This window comes from Corvus kubaryi, unplaced genomic scaffold (genome assembly GCF_017639235.1).
Source record: "Corvus kubaryi isolate FWS band 111438036 unplaced genomic scaffold, C.kubaryi_AGA036_p1.0 66, whole genome shotgun sequence".
In the NCBI taxonomy this organism is placed as follows: domain Eukaryota; kingdom Metazoa; phylum Chordata; class Aves; order Passeriformes; family Corvidae; genus Corvus; species Corvus kubaryi.
In genome coordinates this window covers 1,602,316-1,630,077 of record NW_024582054.1, presented here as the reverse complement: position 1 = coordinate 1,630,077, position 27,762 = coordinate 1,602,316, and the positions used below count along the sequence as shown (strand labels likewise).

The following is a 27,762-nucleotide window of genomic DNA, read 5'->3' as shown; positions in this document are numbered from 1 at the left end:
CTGAAAGTGCCCACACAGGACCCAATTAGTGCCAACTAGGATGGCAGCCTTTATGATACAGGAACCTATAGAAACAGAACCAGGCTTACCCATATGCTCAACACAAAAAGCATAGACTCCAGCTTTAATAGGCACTCTAGCCCAACCTGACCTCTGGTCATAGCACAACATGCAAGGAAATCATGTTCAAGCCACTCATGGCCCCTCAGGTGCTTTGCCAAGGGACCACTAGAGCTGGCATACAAACCATTCTTCCAGCGGTGGGTGCAGAACTCCCTTCAAAGCTAGTCTATATCAAACCCCAGGGCTGAGCATCTCCCAAACACTCCAGCCTCTAAGAACTCACTACTCTTTCACGAAATCCTGTTAGGCAGGTACTCAGAGGAGAACTCTGCACTGCAGGTGCTGCCTGCAACAACCACACAAGAACTACCAGCCAGCTTAATGAGGCCTTTTGGACAAGCAAAATTAAAACCCAAGGGAGGCAAAATGACAGAAAGCAAAAGAAATATCCAGGTTTAGCAGAATCTCCTCACACTAAGACTGAAATTTTCATGCAGCTTTGGGCCCTATTGTAAAAAGTAGTACTTATAAAGACAAAAGCAATAGGTCAAACTCCTACAGCTCTGAAAACAGATGCATTGGAGGGAAAAAAACTGACAGGTCCTGATTGATAACCATGCTTGAGGGAAGCTGCTCGAGGAAAACTGCTGCAGCAAAGGCTGCAGGGAGTTACTGCTTCAAAACCCTGCTACGGCAGAAAAGGCACATGTGGCTGCTAGAGCAGGAGATGGACATGGTTAATTGACTGGGAAAGTTTAGCAGAGATTAAATTAATGCAAAGAGCTCAGAGCCCAGGCGTGCAATTCTGTTACCAAGGGAAGGAACCATTCAGCTGGAATTGCAATCCATTTTCAGGTCAGAGCCTTTCCCAAAGGCAGAGTGCTCACCCCTCATCTGTTCCTCTTCTTCTGTTCTGAGGGGTGCATGGAGGAGAAGGTAGCTGGAAACAGCAGCCTGGGAAATATATTGTCCTTTGAGGGCCAGCCGTGTTTCAACTTTGCATGGTGAGAGTGTTTTGCAGTGAGAAATTCAGAAGATGTGTCAGGAGATAGTCTCTTCTAACCCTAGAACTCTGTGGATAAGTTAGCTGTGGAAACAAAACTAGAAAGTTAGTAATAGGGGAGAAGTGACTTTACTTTCAGATCTACTCAGCAGAATGAGTACCTGAACCAGGTATGTTTGCAATCTGGTCAGGTGAGAATGCCAAGAGTTAGTTCCTGTGGAATCACAGCAACAACACAAAAATATATATTCAAACAATAATTTTTTTAAAGTAAAGCTGACTGCAGAAGATAGGAAAGATACAAACACAAACCACAGACCAGGTGACACAGGTGATCTTACGCAGTGATGTGCTGCCAACATTTTGGTAAGTAGCACCCACGACGGCATTCCTTTCAGCTGGTGTCTCATTTTCCTCAGTAAGGGAGGACTAGATCTGCGAGCTTCTTGATTTCCTCTGCTTTAAATACACATATTTACAAGTAGCCACATAAAACTGTTCTCACACCACCAACTTTGAAATCATACTGAACAGACTGTGGCATAGCATTTATGTTTTGAAATGCGAAAGTACTTGCCACTTGGTTCATTTCCACGGTAAAGTCTTTGCATCCCAAAAATGCCTTTATCAGCTCTGGGCATAAATCACTGCCATTAGAGATGGTTTAACAATAATTTTTGGTGAACTTCTTCCATCAGAACCAGGCAGACAGTCTTAACTCACTTTTCCACTCCTCAGTTTGGTCATGACAGTGCTATCAAGGAAGGATTCCCACTCGCCTTCAACACATCACTCAACACCAAAAGCAAAGCAATCTTGAGTCAATGGTTGATGGTGTGACTAGTGTGACCATCACCAAGTCAGACAGTGCATGCCATTCTTCCCACAGAAGAATGGAGGAAATTACACCACAAAAGGGACTATGATGCTTAATTAAAGCATGATTATAAAGCATTTTTCTGGCACAAAAGTGACCCATACTCTACATTACAAATAGCATACTTTTTCTAGTTCTTTCATGCTGGAATCCCCTGAAATCCTCATTGCAGGATATGTAAAGAGGAAATTTCATGTGGGAGAAATTTCATATAGCTCCTTTCTGCTCAGTTTGAAGAAATCTCACTTGGCAGAGGTATTCATAGCAGGCCAAGGTAGACTTTTGCAAGTAAAAAGAGACTCTCCTTTAGAACTGTATTCATACATAAGTTAACTACATTTTAGCAACATTCAGGCTAGTCAGGCTGAGTAGAGAAAGCACTAGAGTGAAACCAGACTGTGACAATGAGTTCATGACTTATCTATGTCATACAACAAGTCAGGGGGCAGATTTAATTTAGTAGGCGCTCGTCTGCCATGCTGCAACCACAAAACAAAGCTGCCTCTCCCTGTGCATAGAGGCAAGTCACTGAAATGAGTCTGGTTCCAAGACAGCCCCAAAGTGAATCACTTCATACTCCCCATCCATGCATCACCTCATAATCCCCGTCCTCCTCCAAAACACTCAGGTAGATCACAGAGACTCAATCCTTCCAGTCCAGAAGCCATTGAAGACTTTCCTCCTCATCCTGGATGAGGGACCTGAAACAAACCTTTCATTTTGGGAAATGACTCAGGAAGAGCACGTGAGGAAGCAGAGCAACAAACAACACATAAGGTGGATATAAATGCAGATAAAGTATTATAATCATTAAAGAGTTGCTGCTCCCTGAAGGTTGGCAAAACGAAGAGAGTTAATTAAAAGCAATCTCCACACAGTGCTGAGCCAGCCTGCCCTGATAAATCAGCAGGCAGGACTGCGCTCATAGAGGTCAATGGGGGAAAGAGGTTGGGAGGCAGGGGAAAGCAAGGAGAAGATAAAACATTTAGCTGAGACTACTGACAAAAACAAATTGGATCTGGTGACAGAAAATGGAGAAGAGTTTTCCACATTATTTCTCCCAACCACACTGGTTTGTTAGATTTCGACCTCGGGAATGCCTGTTTGCCACCAACATAACACCAGTAACCTGACTGAGTTCCCTTTCATTTGTATCAGCACAGGAGGAGAGAGAAGGGAGAAGCATTTGGGGTCCCATCCTCCCTGGGGAGGTGTTAACATCGCTTTCATCCACATGCAATTAGATCACTGGAGGGTAACATCACCAACGTTAACAGAAGCATCAGTTTTGAAGAAGCACATCCTAAAAACTAAAGGATCAGTCAGATGTGACAAAGCAGTAGAAGTTCCCATCACCAACCCTCACCCATCACATCTCACATACCTCATAACTTGTACTACCCCAGCTATAAAAGGTACTAGTCTCCAAATTAAAATTGTAATCCTGATTTAATCCACATTTCCCATCAATAGGAATAGGTTAATGAACTGAAAACTTTGAGAATAAACAACCCATAGAAAACACAAAAAACTACAGTCTTCAAAGCAGCTTTTAGTAGTTCAGAAAAAAAAGGCAAAAGTAATCAGGGTAAGCTTGTAGATACAAGTGGGTTCATGATATGATTTCTGACATTGGACACTGAGTAGTGATTTTTCTTAACACTCAGGAGAGCAGCCTCACACACTATGCCCACCAAAGGAGTTTAGCAGTAAAATAGCTTTATGAACCACTGTTTCCATTATTCCTTATTCAAGCTGTACAGGTTTTAAAGTAATCATAAACGTAAAATATATTTGCCCCCATCATTGACTAAACACAGTCTTTCAGGAATCAATATTGAGACTAAACTACTTGAACAGTCACAAATCCATGGATTACTTTCTTCAAAACTGTTCTTGAAGTGGAAGTGGAATGAAAATCTAAACACTGCTTTTCCCTCGAAGAAATAATATTAACTTTGTGTCTCCACAGTAAGTTTCTTTATCACAGTGTTCATTGGATAGTGAATTATCTGGGCTATAACTCCAGCCATTCTGATTTTTCTCCCAACTCTGTGACTAGTCATGTGAGGTTGTAGATCCTTAGGAATTCTAGAAACTCCAAAGTTCCTAGAACCAGACTAAAAACTTCACAGCCCTGCGACACAAAGCACTGAACTGGTGTTCACTTACTCTTCCAAAACATGAAAAGCACCCAAAACATTTTCAAGAGGGAATTCTGTTCCAACAGCCATAATCTATCTTCCTGTGGCTCTCATGAAGCCAACTCAAAGCATAAAAGCAGCATAAGCACTGTACTTTGCATTTTGGCAGAAATAGCATGCCCGCATCTGATCAGATCAAATCAGCCCTGCCAGATGATGCGGTAGGGCAGGCTGGAATTAACCAACTCAGGGCATGGCCTTATTTCACTGCTCTGCACCTGATTTTCTTTGTACCTTCCAGCCTATTTAGATTTTTGAGAACTAAAAGGCAGGAAGCCTTAAACCATGTGTTGGTAGAAAATTTAGCACGATGTCTTAACAAAGGCTTTGTATCTTGTATCACAAGCAGGAATATGAGAAAAAACAAAGGGGAGAAACTAGAAGTTACATAGAGTTCCTTTCTTTTGCATACTAAAATTTCATATATGTTACAGTTGGAATTTTATATTCATTCATGAAAATTATCAGAAAGCAAGTAGAGAGTATCAGACTAATAGAACTCGAGGTTTTGTGTGGAGAGATGATCCTCAGGTTGGATCAGTTCTGTCACAACAGACTGTGACATTAAATATCACTTCCAGCCTTTCTCACCAGAAGAACACTGATGTAGTCAGTGTCACCATCAACACCTGAGCAGGAGACTCTCTCCCAGCTACAGCTCAGCAGAACATTAAATTAATGTATCAGGATTTGGCAAGCACAGGCTGCTGATCACAGCCACCTAGTGCACACTCATCAGTACCCATCCCTACCCTGCTCTTGCTGCTCCACTGGCTCCCTGTGAAGCCTCTCCTCCGACAAGGCTGGAGTGCCAGTAAAACCTTCCATGCGGCTGGAATCATAACTCTGACCGCACCCGGCTCAGGCAGGTAACCTGAAAACTGAGACACATGCTGACATACTCCTGCTATTCCCATACTGGAGAGGATGGCGGTGTGAGAAGGATATTTACCAGCAGCCATTGAGACACTGCATTATTCTTTTCTGAGACATATGCTGAGAATCTGTGGTTAAAATATGCTCTGCTAGGAAATAAACCATATATAACAATTTTTTTTTAAAAGTATCATGCTTCTAACAATTTAGGCTATTAAAGATAAATAAGGATTTAAAATTTTCGGTATTCAAGCACTCACTTATGATATTTGTGTTACATGTCACTCAGTTTAGACAGTAAAAACACACCGTGCAGTTCTCTTCTTTCTTTTGAAATAAGAAAGAAGAAAAGAAAAACACTTTCTGCTTCTCATGTACTAGTCCAGCATATGTGGGTTTGTTCCACAAATTGTAGAGAAGTTTTAAAAGAAAGAAAGAAGCACTTCCATCTGAAAATTTTTGGTTTTAAAAAAGAAAAGTATTCTGAAAGTATGATTCCTTTTAGATTTCATTGATGAGATGACTTTCCTTTCAAGAAACAAACCAGTGCAAAAACTGAGACCTGCACTAAGGAAGTGATTAACACTCCTCAGTCTCTGCATCCTGGGCAAAATTGCCAGGCAAAGCCAGAAGAGCAGCACAGTCCTAATGAAGCCCTCAGAACAGGCCTCAAGCAACCTTGCCTTGGTGCTGCTTGTCTGCACATGGGAGTATGTCACCCCAGACAGGGAAACCTCAGATCAGAGGTTGGTCTCTCCAAGGGAAAAAAACATCAACTCCCGGAACAGATTCATTCCACTCCTACAAGTCCTCGGGGATAAACAATACAGGAATGGTTCTTGCTCAAGGCAACATCACATACAGACAACACAGTGATGAGCCCAGAATAAATACCAAGATTGTAAAATTGATCTACTGAGCAAAGAAATTCAGCTCTGACATGAAAGACAAATCAGAGTGAGAAAATTCCAGATTCATCAAATTACAATCCTAAAAAGAAGGTTTATTCGCAGCCAGTGGGGGATTTGGAATGCCTCATTTCAGAACAGCAGAGGTAAAGCCAACTGTCATAAGCTGCAGAAGACAGATATACAAGATGGACAAAGTCTGCTCTTGAGAGCAACCTTCAAATACGATGCTTCCAGTTTTAGGAAAGCAGAGGAAGAAATCAATTTTCATTAGGCTCCACAAAGGATAAGCCACATTACCTTCCCCATGACTCAGACTGACACAGATCCCCACTTTGCTTTGTGTACCTTTCTTCTGTGTAAAGTATTCCCACTTGGACACTGTGAATCCTGTCTAATGGGTATCATGCATCCAGCCCATTGGACATGTGCTTACCTTGAAATTATAACACCCTCCAAAAAATCATACCTTTGGGCCACTGTAGCACAACCCAGACAGTTCAATATTGCTTTCACACAGCACAAATAATATGTTTTAAAAACTTTTTCTTCAGTGGCAATTTTGAGATACAACCTCCATCCATCCACACAACTAGACAGACTGTGAAAGACTGAAAGACCAACAAAACAAATTACAAAAGCACTGCAACAACTAATCATGCATAAGTGACTGGTGGAACCAGACATAACACTGTAACAAGCAACATGCCATTTATTAGAACCTCTCATATTAAAACCAGCGTATCCTCAGGTCTTCTTAACTTGCCTTTTCTGCCTTCCAATGACTTTGGTTTTATACTTATATTTCCCTGTGTAAATGCAGTAACATTCTTCCCGTTTTCTCTGAAAGCTGCTGCTGAGATATTAGAAAATACGGTTTTCATGTGGACAACAGTTTTCATTTGAAGTGTGTCACACTAGGGCTCATTTATGTTTTTGAGTAACATCAGAGCCACACTGGAATTGCTGTAGAGATTTTGGTACATGGTTTAATGTGCCCAACAAACCCTGTTCTGTCAAGCAGAAGAAAATTCCCTTCTGTAAGGCCACATTAAAATCACCTCCACATCACTTGTAAACACTGAACTGGCAACCTGTCTGTCTATTTTATTGCTTCCACCTGCTGAAAGCAGCACTGCACATTATACTTTCACTTTAATATTAAAAATCAGCAACCAGATACTTATGCAACAACATCCAAAAAAAAAAAAAAAATCAGTCTTCATCAGCACTTAATCAGGACATAGGGTTGTTTCAGGGATGTGTAATGGGATACAGGACCTTCCAGTTAAGAGTCCCCAGCCTGAGTTCAAGCCAGAATAATCACTAATGAAATATTCTTGCCATACAAGACCCCAAGACCCATGCTGGTCTCTTGCCAATGTGAAACAGGGATGCGAACACAGACCACTTCTTCACAGGTGTCTCATGACACAGAATTCATCATCACAAGGAAGGTCATTTGGCAGCCCAGAGGTTGGAGTTGGCTGTCAAGGCAATTTTATCTGAGAGGGTATAGCAATTGAAAACCCAACTGCTGCTGTGTGTTTGCAGTGGGAATGCAGAGACAGAACAGGCCTGGTAGATCAGCTCTAGCACTGTACACAAAAATCTGCAATGATCTGTTCCCCAAACACCTGGCAGAGAGTAAGTGTCCCCAAGCACGTCAAAGTTATCCAACAATGCAGTCAGCATGTAAGTGAGCTAGCCTACAGCTGAGCCTGAGTTAGCTTTTGTCCCAGAGGCTGTCCTGAGCAAAAGGGAGAGCACCAGCACTGCTGAACTACTGGAAGGCAACAGCCCCTCTGGTGAGTGTCCAGGCAGAGTGCTATATGGCATGAGGTATCTCACATGCTGAAATGGCAACAACCTAGCCTATGTTCCACTTAGTGTGTTTAATTGACAACCTGAAACAAAAGTCATTTGTGGGAGTAAAGACAGAGAAGGGGTGGGAGGAAACCAGCTCTGCTTCTAGACAAGACTGTGTAAATTACAAGGTCTTAATTACATTAAATGCATTACGGTACCATATGCACATCACTAATAAGGCAGAGATGGAGGAAATGGGACTAAATGCTAAAACTGGAAGCTGAATGCCTGCATTCTAGACTTCATCTTTTAGAGACATTCTGAACCACTTTGTCCTAGTTTAGCCATCCATAAAACAAAGGCAATAATCCTTTCTTCACAGGGGTGTTGAGAGGTTTAATTAATTAATGTTTACAAAGTCCACTGAGATTTCTGACTGACATTTGAAGTAATTCAGAATACTTTTTAAATGCATTTGTTTCTTCTACTGCACCATTCAAATGTCTTCATATTAAAATATCCAAAGGAGGAGAAGATGGAAACAAAAAATATGGAGATATGTACACAAACTAGTGGGAGAAAAAAACCAACAACAACAAATTCAGCACTTCAAATCCACTGCTGTCCCATCAAAGATGTCAGAATACTGACATTTCTACAGATGAAGAAGCATGTGCTTGTCCGAACACCTGCCACCTTTACCTTGCAGATCTGTTAAACTTAGATCTCACATATTTTTGTCTGTAGCACCATGTTGGTAAACAACAAGCTAATAAATGGCAGAAATAACAGGCAGTCACATCAGGTTGATTGGCTCACCAGAGGAAGTGGAGAAGAGCAAAGGGATGAAAGCACCAAAAGAGAACCAAAAAGTGATAAGAGAGCGCTGGACAGAGAAGGAGGCAAGTTGAGTAAAGAGAAGCCAATCATTAATCAGGGACTCCATGCACAGAGCTATTCTATGAAATGCATTCCCACAGATGCTCAGGTACTGGAATACATTATTCAGAGAGACTAGTCTAGCATGAACAAGGCCACACGTGTGTCCAAGTGCCAGAGACAAATCGAATATTGGACACTCTTAAACGCACAAGCACACACAAGGAGCTGCTTGATACCTGAGCTGGGATTTCTCAGTCCCTACATTGTCCCCCATCTCGGAGCAAAACCTTTGTGTGGCCGGTTTCTGTAGGGGGCGTTTGTGGGTTCTGAGATACAATCAAAACGCAGACAGAGGAAATGCAAATGTCATTCAGCTCCCGTTCATTGTCAGGAAGGACACATGAGGATAAAAAAACTGTGCACCGCATCCCTCCCTTATTATGTGTCCTACTGCTTTTGTCCTAATTTATTCCATGCATAATTTATTTACATGTGTATTGTTTCCCGATCAGCAACTTTAAAGAATAAGTGAAAATTATAAAATGTTTTATTAAACAAGTTGTCAACAAAATTGCAGATGGTGTCAGCCAGCCAGTACCAATCCTGCTTCCTCCACATAGCCTTAGTACTTAAGGCACACAGAGAAAAGCGAACCCAGCACTTGATGTCTATTGTTTCCTCCTCTCACACCCCCCAGGGGCGAGGGGAGGAGAAGGGAGCTAATTATAAATGGCCTCATCCTGTCCTCCCCGACTTTAGCAGCAGCGGGATCGGGCCCCGATTCATTTCGGCACAAGCAGCCCTTCGGCAGGATCCGCCGCGACTGCTGGGAGCCCCACGGTGCCACGAAGTGCGAGGCGAGGCGGCAAGGTCCCGTCCGCCGGCGGGGAGGGGGGGGCCGGGGCCGCCAGCCGTGCTCCCGTGGCCGTGGCCGCTCCCGGGAGCTCCCCGCCTCCCGTCCGCCGTCCCCAGAGGCCACCGAGCCCGGGCTTCCCCGCTACCGGCAGCAGCCGCGAACGGCGCACACATCCGCGGCTGCTCCGTGCCCAGGTGCGGAGCCGGGCGGTGCGGCCCCGGGGTGCGCTGCCAGCGCCCGGGCAGCGCCCGGCGGTCGGAAGGGGCACCGGGAGAAATCGCTCCCGCCTGCACAAGCGTCAAACCTGCCGTCGAACGGGGGGGAACACGCTGCCTCTTCAGCGCGGGTTTCAGAGCGCGTTCAGTCCCTCGCCACCCACCCACGAGGACACTCGGACTTCTTTGATTAACCCCCTGCAACTGCGCTCCCCTCTCCTCGCGGATTGTTATACGCGAGAGGGCGAGTAAATGAAAGCAAAGGTTTTTCTGCCAGGACGGAGCAGGAGAGCTGATAAACATGTCAGCACCCCTTCCCAGCTCGAGGCTTTCTTTTCCCTCCGGATCGTAGAGAGACAGCGGCAGAAATCCCTGGAAAAACCTTCAAGCGTTTTTCCAACTCCAGCCGGAGAGACTCGAGTCGGAAAGAAAAAGAAAAAGAAAAAACCTCGCAGCCCTAATTTCATCTCACAAAACTCAAAGGTATAAAAACACCCACTCAGCGCAGCCAGAAAGTGCAAACGAAGCGTCACCGCCAGGTACTCTGCTTCCCTGCTTTACTAGCAAGAGCGCTGCCCCCGTTAGCAGGGAAGTCGTTTGAAAAAAGGTTAAGACAGCTCCGCTCCCCACATACGGTGCCAAATCCCACTCTCCCTAATGCCTTCGGGGATTAGCGGCGTGCGCTGCAGACCACAAGGAAAATAAAGGACGCGATCCAGAAGACGACAACCGGCTCCCGCGGTGCCACTCAGAAATCAGCCTTATTTCCAGACCGGGAACCCCGGAATACCTCCGCAGCAGAAGTACCTGCCCCCTCCCTTCCTTCCCTCCCTCTCTCAAGCTGAGGTCAGACCCCGTCCGTGCAGCCCTCGGCGGCTTGTGCCCGCTCTCAAGATGGAAACACAATCAACTCTCTTTGCCACTTTGAAAAGCGAAAGCCTGTCATATGCAAAACAGATCTCCGGACTTCCTGCCCAAAATCAGCGACCGGCAGTCCCGAGTCATTCATTTCACCCAAGTCACACCAACCCTCTCCTCTCCGCTCCCTCTCCTGCACGAGCGCCGAGGCGCACGGGCAGAGCCCCCGCTGCCCCGCTTTCCGACCACCCAGCCGAGAAGCGAGGGGGGTCGCTTCGTCAAGACATCCCAACTCCCCAAAGATTTGCGGAGGCAACTCCGAGCCGCCGTGGGAGCGCGGAGGCACCGCGCACCGAGCGCCCCCGCGGGCCGGTCCGTGCCCCGCCGAGCGCGGTGGCGGGGCCAGCCCGCCGGGGCAGCGGGGGCAGGACGCTGTCAAGTGCACGCACCCCCGCGGGACGCGGCCGCCGCCGACTCCGCGCTGCACCCCGAGCGCGCCGGGCGGGCTCCCCGCCGCCTCCCCCCGCCCCGCCGCCCCGCGCCCCGGCGCCAATTAACCCAACAATTTTTTCCTCGTTAATTTCGGCGCGAGCCGCGGGGATGTGTTGCACAAAAAACGAGCGAGTCGCTGGGGCAGAAAGGAGGGCGGGAGGAGGGACCCGCTGGGAGGCTGCCGGCACCCGGCTCCGGCTGGCAGCCGGCGCCGGAAAGGCGCCTTTTTTCATATTTAAACCACGCGGAATATGTACATTTTTGATTCCTACTTACGCTTTCAGGGGGTTGTGAATGACAGTCGCCATTTTGCTACAATGTAACAGAATATTGTGTCTCGGAGTTCTAAAGGTTCGCTCAGGGGAAGCGGGCAGCCAATGGCAGCGCGGCATACCGGCCCGCCGGCCAATGGCGCGGCGGGGGCGGGGCCCGGGCGCTGCTAGTTATTAGGGGAGCTGTCAAAGCCCAGAGGTCACTCCCTCTCCCTGGAACTGGCGGCGAGCAGGTCTTAAAGGGGCAGCGCCGCCGCCGGGGCCGCCGCCGCCGCGCCGGGGGGCACCGCGGGGTCCAGCGCGGCCGGGGCGGCACTTCCCCACCGCGCTCCGGCCTCGGCTCGAACGCCCCGCGCCGGGTGAGGGAGAGCCGGGCTCGCTCCTCGTCCCCTCGCACCGCCGCCGCTGCCTCCCTGTTTCCCAGGCGGCGTGCCCCGCCGGGGGAACGACCCCGTGCCGCCCGCTCGCTCCGCTCGCTGCCCGGCAGCGCCCTTCCCGCGCTGCTTCCCTGTCTCCACAGCCGCGCTCCCCGCCAGTTCTCCGCGAGCCGCCGGTTCTGGCAGCGGCTTCAGGGCAGCGCCGCTCCCGCTCCCCCTCCCCCAGGAATTTCCCTCTCCCTGTCAGTCATCCCGGCCCGCAGCCCCTGCGCCCTTACATAACGCGCGGCGGCCGGACCGCCCGCCCGGCCCTACACAGCCCCGCTCCTCTCTCCCACAGAGCAACTTCTGGCGCGCCGGGAGCCGGGGCTCCGTCTCCGTCCGGCACAGGGAGCCGCGGGGAGAAGAGCCCTGACCCGCGTTTCACCGGACATGCAGCCCTGTGATGAGACAGGAGCCGGAGGCTGGACCCCGGAGCGCGCCAGGGAGCAGGCAGAGCCCACTCCTGGGGAGGCAGCGAACTCCAGGAAGTCTGGGCTTACCTGCAACTAATTAAAGGAGCTTGCGAATGAATGATGGAGCATGACCCAAGTGATTTAAGAGGTGTCAATCCTGATCTCACAGTCAGAAGTAAATCCACTGAAGTTCACGAAATCGCTCCAGTGTAAATTAGGCGCCAACAAGAGCAGAATCCAAGAATGAAGTTTTCTCCTTGTCTGATAGTAATGTCAACTTTGTCAGCTCATACTTTTCTCCCTCTCTCAAAGGTCTCATCTCCCTTCAGGCATCCTCTATCCCTCTAAAAAACACAAACAAGCACCACCAAAACCAAGCTTGCATCCCCATTCTTTGCATCTATACAACCAGAAGAAACTCAACTAAAGACAATTAAAACACACGACTGTCAAAGCAATAAAAGGGAGGAAACTAGAAAAACAATTTTATTCACAACAAATAAAAGAATGGAAGTAGAGATGTTTGTGAGGTGCTAAGAAAAGCAGATACAGCAATCTTCTTGAGTTTGTGGGCTGAACTTGAAAAAGTAAGGACAACCAAAATCTCTCTTGCTCAACTTTTTTACAAAATAAAACTTTCCAGTACTGGGGCAAAAGAGAAGAGGAATAGAGAACAGAAAGATTATAATTATTACTCACAGTGAGGACAGGGATACAAGTGTAATGTAGCAGTTTCCCATTCATTAAGGATTCATCAGAAGCTTGCAAAAAAGTTAATATTTAAGGTCTGTCTAGGGTCCCTCTTTCCGAAACATTGCCTATTCCATCTACTAGGTCAACTTAGGTACAGTGCCAGGCATACATCCCTGGAGGGAATCATCTCTTCCATCAAAGCAATCTAAGCCATTTGGTTACAGGCACTGCTTAGGAGAAATAAGCTTTCTGTCAGCTGGAGAGTTGCCAAGATGCTGAAATCTATCCCAAAACAGTTCTAGGAAGTAATCTTTAAGAACATTTCCATTATCATATTACATTATATTATTTAATATCGTAGTGGTCCAGGTGACATTGAATGCGACTTCAGACCCTCCTGCTCAGTACTCTCACTGCTCACAGGAAAAGCTAACCACAAACTGCCGACTTGTCATAAGCACACAGTTGATGTGTGCGCTGCAAAGAAACAAACGGCATAGCATGCACCTGAACTGGCGACCATGGACTAGCAACCTACACCCCATCTCGCTACTACGAGGGTTTCTGGTTCGACTTTTCTTGTTGCTGTGATATTCACTTAATGGAAAACACTTGAGCATTTACTGTAGGATGGACAATATTTGCTTGTGGGATAATAATGATTTTGCTTCACACATAAAAAAAAAAAGTAGTCTAGGACTGCATCACACTGCAGAACAGTAGACAGATTTGTGTTACTGAGAGAAGGTACCAAAATCCAGCCAAGCTCTAGAAAGCCCTGAGATTTTCTAATGCAAACTGGTGACATTTTCAGATAATTAAGAAACCCTGTTTGAGGTCATTTTTAGGAGTTTAATGAGTCCCTCTGGTCCTGTTTTGTTGGATATATAGGCCCATTTCTGCTCCGCAGGCAAAGAGCTCTTGGTGCAGCTTGGCAGGGAATGTATTGCAAAAACGGGATTAAGCCACACATGCTTCCCTGGCTGCTCCTGTTATTCAGACGTTGGGCCTTTATCAGCTACCAGCAAAAGCAACAAACAGTGAGAACAGGCACAGATGACCTTGGATTGTTGACAGCCCTTTTCCCAGGCAGACCCCACGTTCCTGGCTAGGAGAACCAGTCAACAGCACTGCCTTGCTCAGAGGAATCTCCAGGACACCCAAGGACAGAGCTGCCATATCAAAGCAGTGGGAAGTCTCACCCGCGGTAACAAAGACATCAGGCTTCACTCACGTGTCCATATAATTTTCCCATAGTGTGTTTCATGTAGAATCCCACAACAGTTAGATTACCATTTTAGCTGAAAGAAAAGGCACAGAGCACTGACTGGCATTTCACTTGTAATGAACTAAACTACTTGTTTATATGTTCACTATTTGCAAGCAGGGGGAACATCACAAACCTACATTAATAAAAATTTTATGCCACACCATAGTTACCTCCATTTTCACATAAACACCAGTCCATCATTGGTAGGTGATTTATGACCTAAATTTTAAATCAATTTCACTCCTGATTTTAGCATACTGTAAGTCACTAATCAGTAATATTACTCTTGTTTTACATCCTACAGGACCAACACAGCTGAAACACACTCAGTTACATATACACTAAATTATAACTTCAAGATTTTTACATTTGTACTTAGTTACCGTTAGTTTTATTCACACTCACCTGAAACATAGCAAGGAGGCTGCAAGAAAATGTAAATAATTTAAAAGTATATGGCATAAAAAACCCTATTCTTAACAAGAGCTTGCCAAATGTTTGGACAGCCAACACATAAATTTTGAAAAAGGAGGGGAAGTTTTGACATAAATCTATTGGCGTAACATCTAGAGTGTTAACACAAGGCCAAAGCATGCTGCACCTATAGGGTTAGAGTGAGCAGGGCTTCAGAAGAGAGTCCACCACCTCACCTCCAGCCCCTCTTACAGAACTGCAGCTTGTCTCTACCCAAGTAGAAGAAACACAGCGTCATACCTTCTCAGTGTATTGGAAAGTGTCATGTCTCACGGATCATAACATTGCTCTTCTGATCCACCTCTGTTCCAAACATTTTTACTATTTACATAACACAAGTGCATTGATACCTTTTGTGAGGTCTCAACAATATTCCTGTTCACCCTGAAAAGCCTTATATTAGCTGACAATATTTCAAACTGTGAAAGAATTTTTACCTTGTATTTATTATCTTCTGCTTTCCTTTTTATCTTGTTAAGTTTCAATGTAGAGTTGCTATTTTCTGGAGGGAGGGAAAGTTAGGTTCTTATTACACATTTCTCAACTCTTGTGAATTGGAAAGTGAAACAAACTAGACACCGACATTAAAAGCCACAAATCTAATTTTGCTGTGGAGGGAAACATAAAAAACAAACCTGAAAAAGAAGTGGCTTCTGGTAGTTTAGCAACTGTTTAATATTCTCAGATATTTCCAGTGATTTACAATTTTCTTTTATTCATATATATTAATATTCAAAGTATCAGATTCATATAGATCTAAATAAGACAGTGTGCTGTAATGTAGCTTGTTACAGCAAAACAGGGCCCCACATGCACAGACATCCTGCAAGAGATTTGAAGCCTTAACCCCTTTTTATTTATTAAAGCTGTGCAGGCATCTCTCATACACTGTTTCTTGTCAGCCCTCCTCCTCCCTTTCTTTGATCTTTACCAATAGTTGCTTAGCAGAAAGAGGAGGAAAAGATATCAGAGTATCAATGTTACAGACTCAACACCAGCCTTCTACAGACACATCTCCAAAAAAATTTACGTAGTCAGCATAACAAAGAGAACTATGCAGCTATACCGTGTAAAATTGGCGCCAACAATTCATTCTTCACAACTTTGGGAATTATATTCATGAAAGGGACTTCAAATTTTAAATTGTTTTTTAAGCAAAATTTCCCCTCTAAACTATAGCAACAATTCTTGGATGTCGTTAGTCTGTCTTGATTTCAGGCCTGATTCTGATTACCCAGCTTTAATTTTTGTATGCACTATTCAGTTTTCTATCAAGTACACCTGAATTACTTGTATGCTGATGTCTGGAATCAAGCCCCTTTATTTTTTAACGGGATGTTCCAATAAAATAAAGACATTTTAACACTTCAGAAGAGTCTCTACTAGTAAGAAGTACATGGGGGCCTCTATCTGAAGCTTTCAAAAATTTGGAGAGACAGAAGTTGTGTAAGTTTCCAGAGTCTGGCTCAGGTCTGTCCCCAGTTTAACAAACTGCTGAAAATCTGCTTAGTGTGGCTGCCAGAAGATTCTTTGTCATGCATTGTTTTTAAATTTCCCCAACAATAGGAAATAATGTTATGAACAAGCTGCTCCAAAAGGAGAGTACAAGTCTTTCTGGTAGCCACTGCAAAACCACAGTAATAGCAAGAAAAGGAATCTAATAAAACAGACACATGCTCTGAAGAACACACATTCAGTAACTACAGTTGCCCTCTCCTTGCGTGGAGTCATTGGTAAAATTTAGATGGGACAAAACTGAGTTCCCATCATGAAACACATGATTTACATGTCCAGAGACATGGGTCTGTCTGCCTTATTCCTTGAGTAACTAGCTGGGGAGGGGATAAAAAAAGGAAAAATAAAAGGAAAAAATAATAAAGGAAAATAAAAGGATAAAGAAAATAAATAAAAGAATAAATTAAAAAATTAAAGAATAAAGAAAAAGGTGAACCCTTTGGGAGTCCTTTTCACTCCTTCCTGCATTAAAGGTAGGAAAAAATGTTTTTACCTTACATCCATCAATGGGACACAGAGGTGGCACCTTGATTCATCTGAAATTATGCTCTCTCCATCCTCCTATTCCTAGTGCAAGGATAAAAGTGAGTTTCTAAGGTGACTTAAACCTTGGAGGAAGCAGTGGTATAGTTTGGGCAACAATCAATAGATGATCTGACCCCCCCTAGAAAAAGTTCCTCATTGCTCCTCTGAATGGAGTCCAGGGATAGTGTCTACCTAAGGCTTTAACCACCTTTAAAAAAAAACTTCAAATGTGGTCCCAAAAATGGTACAACATGACTTCCTCTTGCCCATGAGGAGAAAATGGAATGTAATACCTTGCTAATCAATATTATCTCTAATAAGCACAGAGCACACAATATAATTACGATTCTAAGACGGGTTTAACATTTGGTTTGAGCATAATGACTAGCACCCTACCTGAGAAAATTAACAGCTGAGAAAAACAAACTGCCATACCCATCCAAAGAAAGTGCTAACTTTGAATCTGCTGTTGATTTGAACATCTTCACCTTTCCTTCCTTACTGATGACACCACCTCAAAGAAAGGAATGAGTATTTTGCTGTGACTATCTGCTTACTCCACTATGGAGATTTTTTTTTAATAGAGTAGGCAGAAGTGAGCTGTCCAGACACAGCTTAAATGTAATGACTGCAATTGTGTTTTTTCAGTATTCAAGCTTTCTTGCTTACAGAGTGAATTTTGGTCTTTGGAACAAACACTATCATAAGTAGGCTGCTTTTGCAGCACATGCAGGAGTTATACAGCTAACAATAACACCAGTCTTTTTAACTACATGGAAAATTAGATTCAGCATGAAAATATCTCACCTGCTAATGTTTGGGGGTTTTTTTTAGTTTAATATTATTTGTGAAATGCTTTTAATTTCAAGGGGGTTTTAAAATAATTTTAATAACACCTTCAATGGTTTCACCCCCTCTTCCCTATAAATACAAAAGAATTCTAGCATGCATTCTTTAATTTTTTTCTTTCCTTGTTTTGTTCCATTATTTTCAAAACAATCTGCAACTTAAAATATCTTCCACTTTGTAAAAATTTAAAGTAAGAAAAATAAAATGTGATGGGTGGTTGCAGTGGAAATAAAACATCCACATAAACAGCAGTTTAGAATTAGTGAGGGGATAAGAAGGCACTAGCTCATTTTATTGCATTGATTGGCCAAACACCAGAGGAAAATGGTAGTAAGGGGGAAATAAGACTATTTTAGCTATGTTTTAAATCCTGTTAAATAGAAACAGCCTCAAACTATCACAGAACTGTTCTTCCATTTCCCATCCAACTTTACCTTGATAGAGGAAAGAAACAACAGAAAGTTGTGGATTGACCTGCCCAAAATACCAGTTTAGCTCAACTTTAAAAGTTGATGCAAATTCAGTGAACAAAACCAGAACTGGTATAACATAAAATGATCCTGGGAACCCATCAGAGTCAGTTATTGCTGTCAGTGTCACAAGGGAGCCAGCCCTGATTTACTTGCTCCCAAGCCTCCCCAGCTGGAGCCTGTGGAAGTGATCTGATACAAATTTCTCCAGGCCAAACAGGATCCCAGGTCAGAATTCAGAATAATTTTGCTGGACTTTTTAACAGAGATAACCACATTGGTAAAGTCCCTTACATAAAACCAGCATTGCCACACGTAGCGTGTTATTTGTTGGGCTTTTTTGTTTGCCTCTTGTTTGTTTGTTTTTTAAGCAAAAGTGGATCGGCTTTGCTGTCAGGACATCTCCTTCGAATGCAGTAGCCATTCCTCCAGCAGGAAGCTCTGCCACACAACTCTTGCTCCAGCCACTCTTCTCACACATCTAAGCCCTTGTGTCAAGGCTTCTACTTGCTCAGGCTTTTGCTAGAGTTGACAGGCCTTTGCTGACACTGGTACTCTGTGCTGCCTCAGCAGAAAGCACCTAAGAAGAACTTGTCAAAGTTTATTATGAAATTCCAAGCAACAAAAAAGGCTGATGGGATACTGCTTGATGCAAGGCCCAGATTTTTGCTCCCACTGATGATGCTTATTATGCTATTTCTAAGACTGTCCTTAGATATCTGTGGAATCCCTGTGGAATCCTTGTGCCATTCCAAGAAAGACTCCTAGTACAGGATTTACCAGGCAGATTCTCATCTTTCATGTACATTACCAATAGGGGCCAGTTTCCAGTGAGCCTAAACAGGCTATAGAGGCTCCAGCTTCCTAACCAGTAAGCCCAAGAACCACACACTCCCTCACAGTGCTACAAGTAGCACTCACACATACCTATTTAACCCATCTTCAGATCCCAGGCTGACAGGACAGAAAGGATTCCTACCCAAGAGCTGAGAGCAGAATACAAGTCTAAACACAACATCATCACATAAAACTCCATCAGGCCAACTGTGCCACATGCAGAAAATCCAAGTTCCCTGCCTTGCTATTCCTTCCAGTGCCTGCTTATGATGGGCCTTTTCTTGTTTGTTTTAAAGGTCAACAGCCAGCTAGGAGCATGCCGGCCTGTACATTTGAGAAAAAAAACCACAAGCATCTTCAGCATCACAAAAAATCCCCAAAGAAACCCACGAAAGGAAACCTTACAGCACTTAGAATATTTTGGCACCTGTCATGCCCAGGAATGATCAAGCACTACAGTTTTTAAACTGGGCAAAACTTTGTAACTTTGTTTTAAACTGGGCAAAAAAGCTGCGTGTAAGATCAGTCACCTACTAAGAACAGTGTCTTATATATGTTGAATTCTGTACTCACTTGCAAAACCCAAAGGGTTTGCCAATCTCACACATAGCAGAATGTTTCCTCCCATCTGATGTCTATGGCTAAGGTCCTTATGAAATACTATTTAAAAGCATTAGAACAACTCTGATAGAATAAAAACATCTACAAAGAATACTGCAGTTGCTGCTGCAACACTTCAGCTTGCAGAAAGTAGAATAGCTTACCAAATTATCATCTTAGGGAGGATTCTCCCTGCTTAGCTCCTGCAAGCATCAGCATCTCACTACAAAATGCAAGCAGTGGGAATCCAGCCTTCAGGAGCCCTGTGCAACCAACGGCCACAAAATAAAGCCTTATGATTGATTAAAGGTTATGACACTTTGTAAATGGCATAGCAAGCATAACTGACCTGCAATCTTTTCCACTCCCCTTTGGCGCTGCAAGAGCTTCTTATTCTTTCTAAGCCATTGGCTAGCTCTTCTCCAAGTTCTTTTTATTAAAACCTTTTATCTCCCCACACAGTAACAATTTCTCCTAGCAATCATGACCATCCACTCTCATCAATTTTCTAGACAGAGGCATTGGCCAAATCCACTTTGGGAGAAGTGGAAGGATAGCACAAACAGTCTAAGTTGTACTTGCATTTGTTACAGGAGAGAGGTGCTTATTGCTTAAGATCACTCTCATAATCAGACAAGCAATGGTTTCCCTTACTCTATTTATATATTTGGAATAATTCACTAGCTAACACTTTTCCCAGCTAAATGCATGCCAACCTCCTGAAATGAATTCAAACTTCTGGAGCACAGAGGTTACACAACAAGGGTCAGTATGCAAAGCCTAGTGCCAGAGATATGCAGCTGTTTCCCTCACTCACACTCCCTCCTGATTATTGAACATGAGAATCCCAGTTGTATTCCAGACACAAATGCAAGCATGTTATATTCCAAAGCTGGGCGCTATTCCAAATTGGAGTGCTGGGGACATCCAGCTTTAGCCTACTTGTTAGCATAGCACCCAGAATGCTGGAACCATAGGCATTCATTTTGAAATTGCTGTATATTTAATTTCCTCTCCCCCACCCCAATATATACTCTAACCCTCCAGCAAAGCTTTGTTTCCAGTCAAATTCTTACCAAAAAATCCTAAAACACCGACTTAAAGGCGTGTGGAAGCCCTATGCCATTTTCAAAAATCATATCAAGAAAAGTAGACCCTAGTTCAGCAAAACACCAAGACATTTGTGTACACATAATCATTGATACCATTCATTTGCTAGAGGAGAGCAATACTATTAAATACCTTGTGGAAACAAGCCTGGGAAGAGAAGTCACACAGCTATCAGACAGGACTGGAAAATAACTTAGGAAGCAATGGCTGCTGAGACTTGGATATTATAAAGAAATTATCGAGATTTAGAGGATTCTATGACTAATGCCAAGTCACTAAGTCTAAGAGCCCATAACAATAGGACACCTTGGAAAAGCAGACAGGAATATTTTAGAGTGCTGCAATATAGCTGCGTAAGCCTGAACTCACATAGCCTAAATTCCATATGGGTCCCTGTGTCTAGTGTTTCCTATTAGGTAACTCAGAGAGTTATTGGATTCAGGGGCCTAGCCTTAGTCTCCTTAAGGCTGAACGTTTGGGCTACAGATGTTAAAAACAAACAGAAAAATCCCTGCCAGTCAGGTTCTGTTCCCATTTTTAATATGCAATTCTAACCTAAAGGCTTGGTTCTGCCAAAGTCGCCTTCAACAGGAGGAAGGGTTGTCCAACATTGTCACAATCAAATCCAGTTTATTCTGCCAGTAAGATTCATTCTGCATTTATAGTGGTATAAACTAAAGCAGAATATCATCTATGCTTATATAGAGCATTTAAAACATGCATGTTGCTGTTCAGATCTTCTGTGCAAATTTTCATATACTGTTCTCAAAGTCAACCCAGCGGAGAAAGTGGTACTATCTAATGTTAGTGTCAACAGTCGTGACCTCAAAAGAATCAGCATTTCTTTATATCCGTAAGTGCAGAATTTGGCCTAGATACAGTGTTTCGTTATGAAAGAATGGGCTTAACAAAAACAAAAAGACAGTTTAAAGGAAACCTGCTAAGAGCGACGTGCACGCAATTCTGTCCTGCTACACAGCCATTGCTCAATTTATCTGTTAACTCCCCAAATACACAATACGACACGGCGGGTGTGTCCGAATTAAGACGCGATGTGTGTTACGTACGGTGAGTACGTCTGGGCGTGAGGCGTTTGAGGTCGCGGAAACCCCTGCACAGCACATCCCCGCCTCTCTGCCCCTGCTCCTCCCCGCCCCGCGCACCTGAGCCCGGCGGGCCCGGCCCCGGGGCGCCCCCGCGCGGCCCCGCCCGTCGGGACGCGCCGGCGATGGAACGAGGGCAGCGTCTCCAACGCGGAGAGCGAACGAGGCGCCTGAAATTCAGCACTCATACGGTCGAGTGACTCTGTGCCTTCGTGGCCTCGAAATTCTGATGTCTCGGTGAATTTGGTGCGAGGTGTTTTGTTTTGCAAATTTTCTGTAGAAAACACCCGCTAACTGCCTGAGCCATGAAAAACTAGCACCAGAAAGCTGCTGGGACGTAGCAACCAAATTCCCACGGATTGCACCTGCATTTCTGCAGTATTTGTTCCTCATCCGGAAGTCACACTGGCAGCAGGTAGCGGGGAGGAAGACCAGCACACTTTGGCTCTGTGTATTTTCTCTGCTAACATACAAGGGCAGCAGGGCAGTGGGAGAAAGGACACAGTTTACAGTTGCAGGGATGAATTATAATGTAATCCAGACAAAGGAGTGGAATTAAAGCTGTTAAGAAAATCTCTGTTCTGGCATCTCCTAATTTTTTTAATTTTTTTTTTTTGGGGCGGGGCCCCCCCCCCCCCTAGACTTTGACACCATAATATTACTTCTATTTTTTAATATGTTGTATATATGGTATCATATCTATATATAGCTGTGATGGAGTATTGTGTACCACTCTGCTTTCCCCCACAACCCTAAATACATGTCCCAGCACTAGGACAAAGAGGTTACACCTCAAGACTTATATTTGAACCATTCTTTTTATATACACACATATACATATACACACACATAAAGTCCCTCTCCAGCATTTGGGCATGCACATGCAAGCATGAACACACATCCAGAGACTATCATTTAACCTTTGAAACCATGCTGGAAGCCTTGGGACAATCTCAAAACTACATCTGAGAACAACTTAAAAAAAAAAAACAAACAGCAGTATGTACACAGCATTATTAGTTATTTTCACCTTGCTTTACTGGTACAGAGAAGCTCCTTGAAAGCCATTTTTTGAAGTATTTTGTCTGCTTTTTCTCTGTTCACTTGAAATCATAGTTCTGTTTGTAACACTTAAATTATTCATACAGCAGCCAACTCTGATTTTTTAGGGATGATGATGATGCTTCAGGTGAAAAACAAAACAAAAGGATCAGAGGAACACCTACACATAAGGCAGTGTTTTCATGCCAAAATTTTTAGTCAAGAACAATCAGGTAAGAGAAGAATGAAAAACATACAAGACATCTCTATAAAGTTTAGTATTTTTTCACCATACAATGATCTTTAAAAAAATATTAACAACCTGTATTCAGGATCACCCTGGACTTATAATGCATGTCTCAAATAACATGTGACTTTAGTTACAGCCTATAGAGCCAAAGAAGCCTACAAGACATTTATTTAAGTCTTAAACCACAAGGAAGCCAGTTATAGTATTTAAACTGACTTTTCATAAATATGAGTGTGTCATTCAGTTTATAATACTCTAAAAAAGCCAAAACCAATAATATCATCCAGTGGAAATGCTTTACAAAACCAAGCTTATGATTTCAAGATCAGATCTTTTTATTTAAAGAGTTCATATATTATAGCACTGTTTCCAGTCATCAAAGTAGTTTCAAGCTTATTATGGAAAGATTATTTCCTTAAATCAGAAAAAATAACCCATCAACAGTTAATGCTTTTCTTTCTTTTTTCCTCCAGACTACAAAGAAATCCACCCAAACTCTTCCTCCAAGAATAAAGATAAACAAAACATTTACCCCAACCAATTGTCTGCAGGGGAAAAAAAAATTTAGCATGCTGTTTCAAGCCCTCCCACTTAGCCCAACTTCAACTGAAGTGGACACAGCTTGAAGGACAGCCCTATGGAAAGGGTACTATGGTGAAACAATTTGTCACTGGCCTTGGCATTAACTCACCTGGTACTACTCTCTAGCACTCTGGAAGCTGGGCAGGATACCTCTGCTGTCACGCTAATAAGGAGCAAATCCGTCTTTTCCGCTCAACCCTCCCAACCCTTCCCACTTCAGCCAGCCAGTGGTTGGTGACAGGGTAAGATGACATCTACCTGCCATCCAGCCTGACAAGAAGCCAGTGACAGTAACCAACCCAGACCACTATCCCTGTGTCCAGGAAAAGGCATGTGCATGTGAAAAGTCTCCTACAGGAAAGCAGGTGGTACAACAGGTTGAAACAAAATGCAGTGAAAAAGTCAAATAAATGAAGACTTGTAATTTGTCCATTAACATCAGAAGTATTAAAGGACATTCTCAAGTTACTGCACCCAAAAATAAGACAGTGTCCGATTTACCCCTCAGATTAGTTTAGGTAGTCATATCACAAGTCTGACCCAGAATACTTATAAATTACCAAAAATTGTAACATGCATATTATTTTGATGCTTTAAGTCAGTTTGGCTCAGCAAAATGAACTGAAGTGCTATGTTTTGTGCCTCTCAGGAGATTTGGTATTCTTAGATAAGAAACCTTTAAATGCTATTCCAGGATTTAGCACCTAATCCCCATTCCATAAAAATAATTCTAGAAAATTAAATAGGCTTTGCATCAGATCTATCAGGGTGTGTCTTCCTCCTCCATGGCCAGTCTTGCCTACTTGTTACCTACAAATACCTACCATGACGCACAGCTAAACTGGGGCTGTCTGCAGCTTGTCTGGCTGGCAAGAGGAGCGCGCCAGGCCAAGTTACCCCAACAAACTACAGGAGCCAAGTGTCCCACTTCCTGTAACCTTCAGAGATGAACAAAGCTGTGTGAAACTCAGCACAAGAGAGGAGCAGCTGGGCCATCAAACAGGATTTACTGTCTTGAACACTGTTCCACGCAGGTGTAGAAGTGCCACTTACACAGCCAGAGGTTTATGCTGGCTAAGCTACCCTTCCACTGATGCTGTCCATCCTAAAGTTGTCACGCAAACACAACATAAATACCAGGCACATCTCTGAACTCAGAAAACAGAAGCGAAAGCAGCTGATTTCACAAGCCAGCACAGCTTGTTAATGTTTTAAGGAATACTACTGAGGTGACTTTAAATTGAAACGTGTATGAGTTCATTCCTCCTAATGGGTAGGATGAATCTAACATGTTAAGACTAGTACAGTTCAGATAAAAGAGTATCTGTATCCAGTTGCTTATATCCTTAGATTGTATCTACTGTAGCACCACTAATACAATGTATTCATGGCACACATTCAGGGAGCAATCAGAAAGCTGTGCATTTCTTCTATGCCACACCTTGCATCCTGCAGCTTACTACAGGCCAGCAGCACAAGAGGCCACCAGATTCTGCAGCACTAGCTAAGCCTGAATAAATTATTTTTAACTGCAACTACCAAGCTCTTATCTTCTTTAGGGACAGCCACTTTTTTGTGTATGTGCTGCATACAAAAATTTTAATAACATCTTTTCCAGTCCCTGCAGCACTGCTTGCCAATACCAGCAACAGGCAGAAAGAAATCAGGGCCACTTAGTAACCTCTTTCCAGTGAGACTTTTTCTTTCCATCAAATCATTTTGCAATAATTCAGAAAGTCTGTAACCATTTACTTCCAGGCACATTACATTTCTAGTGTATTCCAAGTTATTTCATCAGCTCTAGAATTGGGAACCTGGAAGTAATGGATTTTTTTCCAAGCTCTCCCCTAAAGCAAGCTCCCCTCAGTCCACCTACTGAAAGAGCACTGTAAGGTGGCAGAGGGTTTCAGTGACTCTTTTCAATTAACCTGCAGAGAAGCTTTGGAACTGAACTTTATTCTTCCCACATAATTGAACTCAGAAGGAGTCATCTTTCCCATTTTTTGTTTTGGAGGTTTTCAGAAGATGAGAGGATGGGGCAGAGGGAAATGAGAAACTGACTCATAAGACATTAAATGGCAGATAAAATGTGTGACAAATTGACATACTTTAGAAAGTCCTAACACTGCATGTACTCCTTCAGCCTCTGAATTACTTATTGCCAGTCAAGAACAAGATCTTGGGATATAACCAGGAATTATTTGAGAGCAGCTCACTATTGAACCACAAGTCAAAGACGACACACTCTGGGCACTGTGCCACAACATAGGAATCTATAATGTGCTTAATTCCTCAATACTTTGTACAGTTTGTTAGAGCTAGGAAAGGCACAAAGAAGGATAACCAGGATGCTCAAAAGATACAGAATAATTTCTGTACAGTCAGTTTGTCCAACGAAAAGTAAGAACAAAAGTCCTGACAACTCAGACTGGAAGAGAGGGCTGAGGTGGATTACATGAGAAGTCTATAATGAGGGATATAGCACTTGTAATCTGTCCTAAAACAGATTTTTGTGTGTGTATGTGTCAAAATTTCTAAAATAAGGTTCAAAATTAACACAGGAAGTATTTCTTCTCATTGTGTAAAAGTTAAGGAATTCCTTGTCAGAATGTCCTGGGTCTGCAAAAACTGTGCATGAACAAAAAAAAAAAAGAAAAGGTTTCATGCATTCAAAGTATATCAATGACTTCCTAAGTCTTCCTGGATGAAAAATTTTTAAATCTTTCCAAATGAGACCCTGGGTCACTAGATGCACAAGACAGAAGAGAGCAGTTTACATTGAAAGCATCACCATCTTCTCTGTTACTGGTAATGGGCAGAAGCAACACACCAGCCTAGATGGAACCGTACATGTAGGTACCATTATAGTCTATGCTGTAAAGGCAAGGCACACAACTTTAATAAATTTAAAATTTTAATTTCATTTCTGGAACCTGAGACAGTTTTCCAGAGAGAAACGTCTACTTTGCAACCTATCACCCACTGACTTAATCAATACCCACTATCTAATTGGAAGATCCACAGACACATACGGGTTTGGAGAGCTGTGGGGTTTTTTGGTGCCAACTCCACTCCCCCCCCTCCTACACAGACAACTGCAGTTTTGATTTTTAGTAAACTTTTTAAGTATCCCTCAGTACAGTCACCATTTACATTACTTATTCTATAACTACATACAGTATGTATGCTGTTCCTAAAGAAAAAAAAAATGAAGTAATGGGTCTACACCTGATTGTAACATTTATTTCTGAAGCTCAGATTTCAGCTGTTTGCTAAACTTTTTTTATCCTCCTGTTACAGTATATTCCCATATCACATATATCCAATCCCATAACAAGTATATCCAACCATTATTACAAGAATCATTGCTTTAGTGAGAGTCTATATCATAGAATTCAATCCGAAGAAATTATGCTATGTAGGGCAAAAAGAATTCCAAAACAAAATACAGGTGACCATCCAACTATTTTCACTTATTTCTTTCATCTCCATTTAAGTTGTTTTTTTCTTTTTTTTTTGAGAAAGAAACACATCAAAACAGTTCTTTAAATTTCTTCTGAAATGATCCTCCCTGATTTCACAGGGCTGATGACTGCATGAATGTATGTGACTGTCTGTAAAAAACGTTACTAAATACCTGCAGTCCTTCCAGGAGAAATTTTTAGTGGATACTCTCCTCAAGTTAGAAGTACTTCTCTATTGGGCACAGTAGTATGTGCAGAACTAGCCACACTGTATAAAGGCATTAATCTGTTCTTCTAATTTTATCCAGAACACATGGGAGCAATTTTATTCCACTGATTTATCACTGTACAAGGCTCACCCTTTATGTTACTTCTCTCTTAGAAGTTCTCCTAGACTTTGATCTTACACACAATTCGGTGATAATCTGTATTTTCCTTTTCTTCCACACTTCTGAAACAATTTGTTTCAGAAGGGATGTTTTCAGCTGTTCTGAAACATCATTCTGAACAAAGATAAAATACCTTCAAGTACCCAAAGTGAAGATGCTCTACCAGCTGACGTAATCACATTTAACTTTAGGAAAGCAGGCATTTTCTATAAAGAAAATAAGTAAACACTCTTAGTCAACTTACACTCAGTTTTTACCCACTTAGAGAAAAGGAAAAAAAAACCCACAACAAACCAAAAACTACACACCACACACAATTAAATCTTGCTGGGTAATTAACACAGATCAAACCCTGTAGCCTGGTACTCTCTTACAGGCCCTGGAAGCTCTTACCATTTCATATAGACTTCTGTCATCCTTCCTGATTTCCCACAAGGTTATAG

The 27,762-nt window shown here is 43.2% G+C and overlaps 1 protein-coding gene across 9 annotated transcripts in view; it reads right to left on the bottom strand.

The window, feature by feature from the left end:
• DPF3 (double PHD fingers 3) overlaps positions 1–27,762 on the bottom strand; it is a 193,974-nt gene that overhangs the window by 157,686 nt on the left and 8,526 nt on the right. Inside the window, exon 1 of one of the 9 annotated variants that reach the window (XR_006019280.1) lies at positions 11,320–11,484. The exons of 1 other annotated variant lie outside the window; for it this stretch is intronic. Coding sequence is in view for 4 of the 8 variants with exons in the window: in XM_042047285.1 (XP_041903219.1) it covers positions 11,320–11,435 (116 nt within the window). In the remaining 4 variants the exon portion in view is untranslated. Of the gene's footprint in view, positions 1–950; positions 6,520–11,319; positions 11,498–27,762 lie in introns of those variants that run through there. 7 more of the 9 variants (XR_006019281.1, XR_006019282.1, XM_042047285.1 and 4 more) reach the window with 7 other exon arrangements.